At 37.9% G+C, this 5,000-nt stretch overlaps 1 protein-coding gene across 1 annotated transcript in view; it reads right to left on the bottom strand.

Moving 5' to 3' along the window:
• LOC137968838 (uncharacterized) overlaps window positions 1-3,919 on the bottom strand; it is a 4,142-nt gene extending 223 nt beyond the window's left edge. The window contains exons 1-3 of the mRNA XM_068815313.1: window positions 3,888-3,919; window positions 2,205-2,391; window positions 1,524-1,648 (exon numbers count right to left, since the gene is read on the bottom strand). Coding sequence (XP_068671414.1) covers window positions 1,524-1,648; window positions 2,205-2,382 — 303 coding nt within the window. The 5' untranslated portion in view covers window positions 2,383-2,391; window positions 3,888-3,919. The remainder of the gene's footprint in view (window positions 1-1,523; window positions 1,649-2,204; window positions 2,392-3,887) is intronic.
• Between the last annotated feature and the right edge of the window lie 1,081 nt (window positions 3,920-5,000).

The raw sequence follows: 5,000 nt of genomic DNA, 5'->3' as shown, positions 1-5,000 counted from the left end.
TGTGAGTGATTTCAATAAAAAAGATTGCTCCGTTAGAGTTATAGTTAAATTTACGTTAAACAAGTAGACATCACAAACTTTCTCTTGACAGTAACCTTTCGAAGAGGACTTATTAAAGGAGCACTGTCAAACTAAATTTGCTGTTTTCCGGCCAAAACTATGTAAAAAGTTTAATTAGCACTTTAGCTCACTCGTACAACATTCCCGACAAACCACTGAGAAGATATGAAATGTATTATGGCACAAAGAGCTATTCGCATTTAATATTTGTCGACTTTCTGAAGACATCGTCTCCAAACTTGAAAAAATGGCCGGTTTTTTCAAGTTTCAATCCATTTTCATCCTCTCCATACTTGGCTGCAAACGACCGTTGATTAATAGCTTCAGTACACTTCAATTTTTATTGGTAGTTAAACTACGGCATAATTTTTTGGTCTTCATTGATGCAAAGACGTCTTTTAGTGCTTTGAAGTTTGACTAAAATAGCCTGACACTGCCCCATTGAACGGTAATAGTTACATGTTTTTCCAAGGCCTGAGGGAATATTTGACACTTCTATAATTGAGCAAGGAACAAAGAAGTTAATCTCATAATGCATAGCATCTGTATTTAACATGCAAAGGAAATAGCTCAATCTCGAGTACAATTCAGATCCAATGATGTTTTAAACGTTTTCCAGGTTCGTCCAATTTGCGATTTTAAAAAAAATGTTATCTGTAAGGGAACCTTGCAAACGTCATTCAGTTTAAATTTTGTTTCATTACAGACGATTTTGCTTACTGAAGGAATTACGTTATTTACAAATGACTTCAAATGATAGAATGACTCGTTAAACTTAGTTAAATCTCCGATGTAAACCCTCAGCCTTGATTGAACGAGCCAGTTATTAGCCATCAAAGCCTGATAAATTCTTGGGTTGCAAAGGCGCTAGTGATCCCATAAATTCTTAGTAAAGTTCTCAAAGTTTTAAAGCATCATTGCTCAGAGATATTATATTTGGTTCACTTTTTCAGACTCAGATAGCTCATTATGCAATATACTTTCAATATTCAGTACTTTATTGTCCGCTGACTGGCATGGTTTTGAAAATGATAGACTTCTGCTAATGAGGGGAATAAATTGAAAACCACGTAGATTCCTTCCTGTAAATTCCCCAATCTCGACCCCAGAGCTCTTCTATTGACTGAGGGAGAGGAGAGCTATGGGGAACCCCATAACAAAGTATATTGGTTTTCATGAAGAACAATCGATAGCGTCTCCAATTGGTGCATTCATGTTAGCACCAGGAGTAAGCAGGCGCCGTAAGGTTCCAAACAGCCAATTATTGGTTATAAGAAGCCTACGGCGCATGTTCTCGTACATAGAGTTTCCCAGAGCCTTGCGTCGATCCAAGACTCTGGCGACGAGAATGATAAATTCCCAATTATACGAGAATCGAACGAGAAGATCGTGCTTTTTTTGTCTGCGCTGAGAGTAGACGTAAAATAAGGAAGCGTCTAGACAATTAAAAAAAAATTACTAACCTCAAAGACAAGTTTCCATTGACTTCCGTCATTGATGGCCTTCAGTGCATACTCTTCATTGTTTGCAAGAAATTGAATACATTTCATTCCAGATTGCTTGTTTGGGACCGGAAGGATTTTAAACCCTTGTTTGGAAAGATACAATGCAACAGCACAACTTGAATAAGAATCAAATAACGGCAACAAGTCCATAAGATCGGTTATGTGCTAAGTGTGAACGGCTCTTTACCAGGAGAGTTCCGTTGGTATGGTCTGTGCGTACCAATTTACATGTCCACTTTTGCAAGGCTTCAGTGTTACATAGCTAGGAGAAACAAAGTTGACATTTTTCCACCGGAACGCGTCTAAATTCTAGCACCTCTTCATCAGACTTTGGATGGGTTTGCTTGATCGAAAACTATAGAGCTCAGGCTTTTTCGAAATACAAACTTCATTTGAAAGAAGCCACATGCACATGTGAAATCCCTAAATACCATTTCCAGAAAATCGAACTTTAAACATGATAACCAGTTGCTTCGTTGATTCATCTTCACATCCCGACACGTAAACAGACGCTCGTGTTCATCTTAGCCTTTTTAACATTACTGCTTTATTGACCATTTTCGTGAAAGAATACTTTACTTTTGACTAATAGTGATTTATTGACAATGGAATGATATTATACCCATGTAAAGAACTTACTTGCTTGGCGATCCCTTGTCAGTATTCCATTGCATCTAACTCTTAGTTGTCCCGATTGATGGTTGCCTTGCGATAAGTTAACTCTAATGAGATTATCCAAATCAGAGTCGCTTCTAAGTTTTGAACTGATGGTGACGAATCTGGCATTGATTTTAACGGCAGAGCCCAACAGGGCCATAACTGCAATCTAAAGTGCAACGAAGGAAACATTTTCTGTTAATATGTTAAAATCAAATGTTCTTACGCCAGGAGATTTTAATCAGCATTGATGAGAAAAGTGCTTCTGAGAGCCAAAAGGGAGAGCTTTTGGTCAAACAGTGAGGCGCGGAAAGTAGACGAGGTTGAGAGGTTTGAATGCGCCTTCTCCGCTCAGATGACCAACTGGACTGGAATTTAAAATGAGCACACTTTTTCAAATGACGTAGTCACTTAGTCGCCCACACTAATTTCGGTTTTCTAAACGCGTTTTTTTTTTCACTAAATTCTCTCTGTGCAAGGAACTCGAAATTCAGCGGATTACTTTTATTTTACTGATAGGATTTATTGACGTGAACCATTAGTCATTGTAAGCTATAGCAGTATTTTATAATTAAGTGTTCAAAAATATCTACTAATTTAGGCAGAGCCAAATTAATGTTACGAAAAATTTTTAGAATTAGAAATCCAAGCTAATTATAGAAAGAGACTGATGAGCCAAGCTAAACTAAATAACGTGGTCTATTCTCAAACTAAAATTTAGTTAGGCGTTGTACCCGATCCACATTAGTTTTGCGAGCGTGCATTCCCACGAAGCCGACACAATCTGATTAACGTTCAGCAAAAGACCCCATGCAGCACTATGGTACCTACCCTGCTCCATTAATCACTGTAGACTCTTCAATTAACATCGTCACAAACGGCTATGTTCTTTGCTTTTCGATTCACATTTCTAAATTGTGTTGCGTATTGGTCTGGTTGGTAAAAATGAGTGATTTATATTCTTGTGCACTTAAATGAGGGATTAATTCGTTTTCTACGCGGAGTCATAAATGCTTGGAGTACTTCGATGAGCACGCTGACGAGAGACCATGCAGACTCGCATTTGGCAAAATCTAAACGGTTTACCATAAGAGGAAAGCAAAAGCAAAATCAAACTGAGATACCCATAACATTTTTACCAGTAGAAAAACGTTTGGTTGGACACTTAACAACTTTGTTTGCTTTTATGTTGCTACGCGTAACTATGCTTGAGTCCTACGTGTTACTGTAATATTTTACTATATGTTTCCACGCACGCTCAAGCATGACTAGTAATTGTTGATTGTCAGAAAAGCATAGAAGTAGAGTCCACTGTCTTCCTGCGGGTATGTCATTGTCATTCACCCTGCATTTAATTTGGTAACTTTTTCTACTTAAAGGTACGGCCTAAAAATCTTTCCCGATGCTTAAATTTTAGCTAAAAGGGTATCAAAGATAAAATAAAATGTAACTGTTCTCTTCACTTACTGTGAAACTAAGTTTGCACTCCATCAAGATCACTGATTCTGGATCCTTGTTGCAATTCAAATACCTAGTCTTTATGACCACTAAAGAGAGTTTGGCCATGTCAAGCCCACTGTCTTATATTTATATGAGTTTGGATAAAATGGGAACAAACTTTTGTAATTGCTTAAGAATTTTTACCTCTCATAAAAATAATAGTACCTCTATTTTTCCAAGGAAAAGGGAGGCTTCAATTCCATACATTCTTTCGGGAGTGACTTTTTTAAGAACAATTTTCACTTTGTGGGATGAGCTAACAGTGTACGTAAGCGTCGGTCGGTCAGGGAAGCACAATGCGGTCAGGGAAGCACAACTAGCTTGGTGTCCACCAGCGTATCCCATTTTCAAGGCTACATGGTTATCACAATCGAAGGCTTCTTACAAATCATGCATATTATGCTTTGAGGTGGTTACTTTATGTTGTTGAACTATTCCTCCCAAAAGTACTTTTGTATTTGCGCATACATCATGGCAAAAGCCGTATTGAAAACCTATGGAAAACCTAGCTTGTTGCTTCATTGATTTAGAAGGCAGCTTCAGTTATGTGCCTCAGTTATAATCCTCCTCTGCTTCCTTTTTCACTTAGGAAGTCACGATACAGTTCAATATAAAGTACATAGGCGGAGTGGACACTTAGTAGGTATACTTATATAATAATCCAGTCATTCCGCGAAAATATTGACCAGGCAAGAAATATAATAGCCCCACAATCTTTGTTTAAATCAGTTTTAATAGTTACAGATAATACTTTCGCACGATTTTCCATGCGTTTTAGTTAATCAATATTACATCGATAGTCGATAGTTTGGTGATGATGATTATTATAAACAACGTTCGCCCACTCATTCTCAAGCTGTTGCATTGATCAAGCGAACTACTTTTTTCTGTCACGTTCTTTCAAAGCAAACCATAACAACTATCCCGACCAACTTCAGCGGGACTCATTCTGTAAAAAAACTGTTGCAAACTGTGCTGTGTTTCATCATGATCGGCTACTAGTAGTTTCCTTAATTTCGCCGTGAAATGGTAACCTTCTATCACGAATTTTCGCGATAACATAAACCAGGTTGGTTCTGTTTCCGTTGGGATTTTTCCATTAACATGTTGCGAGTGATAAATTGTTTATTTTAAGATATTTTTACTGCCACTTTCAACACCTTGCGGAATTTGCCTCGATGGGCCAGCCTCTGTCATCAATACCGAACAATCCAGTCCCGCACTCTTCAGGTAGCATTAAGACCGTGTAAGGGAGAGTTGATCATGAGACTCGTATTT

The sequence above is a fragment of the Montipora foliosa genome, chromosome 8, assembly GCF_036669935.1.
Source record: "Montipora foliosa isolate CH-2021 chromosome 8, ASM3666993v2, whole genome shotgun sequence".
Taxonomy (NCBI): domain Eukaryota; kingdom Metazoa; phylum Cnidaria; class Anthozoa; order Scleractinia; family Acroporidae; genus Montipora; species Montipora foliosa.
The sequence above is the reverse complement of the archived record's forward strand: the minus strand, read 5'-3'. Positions and strand labels throughout refer to the sequence as shown.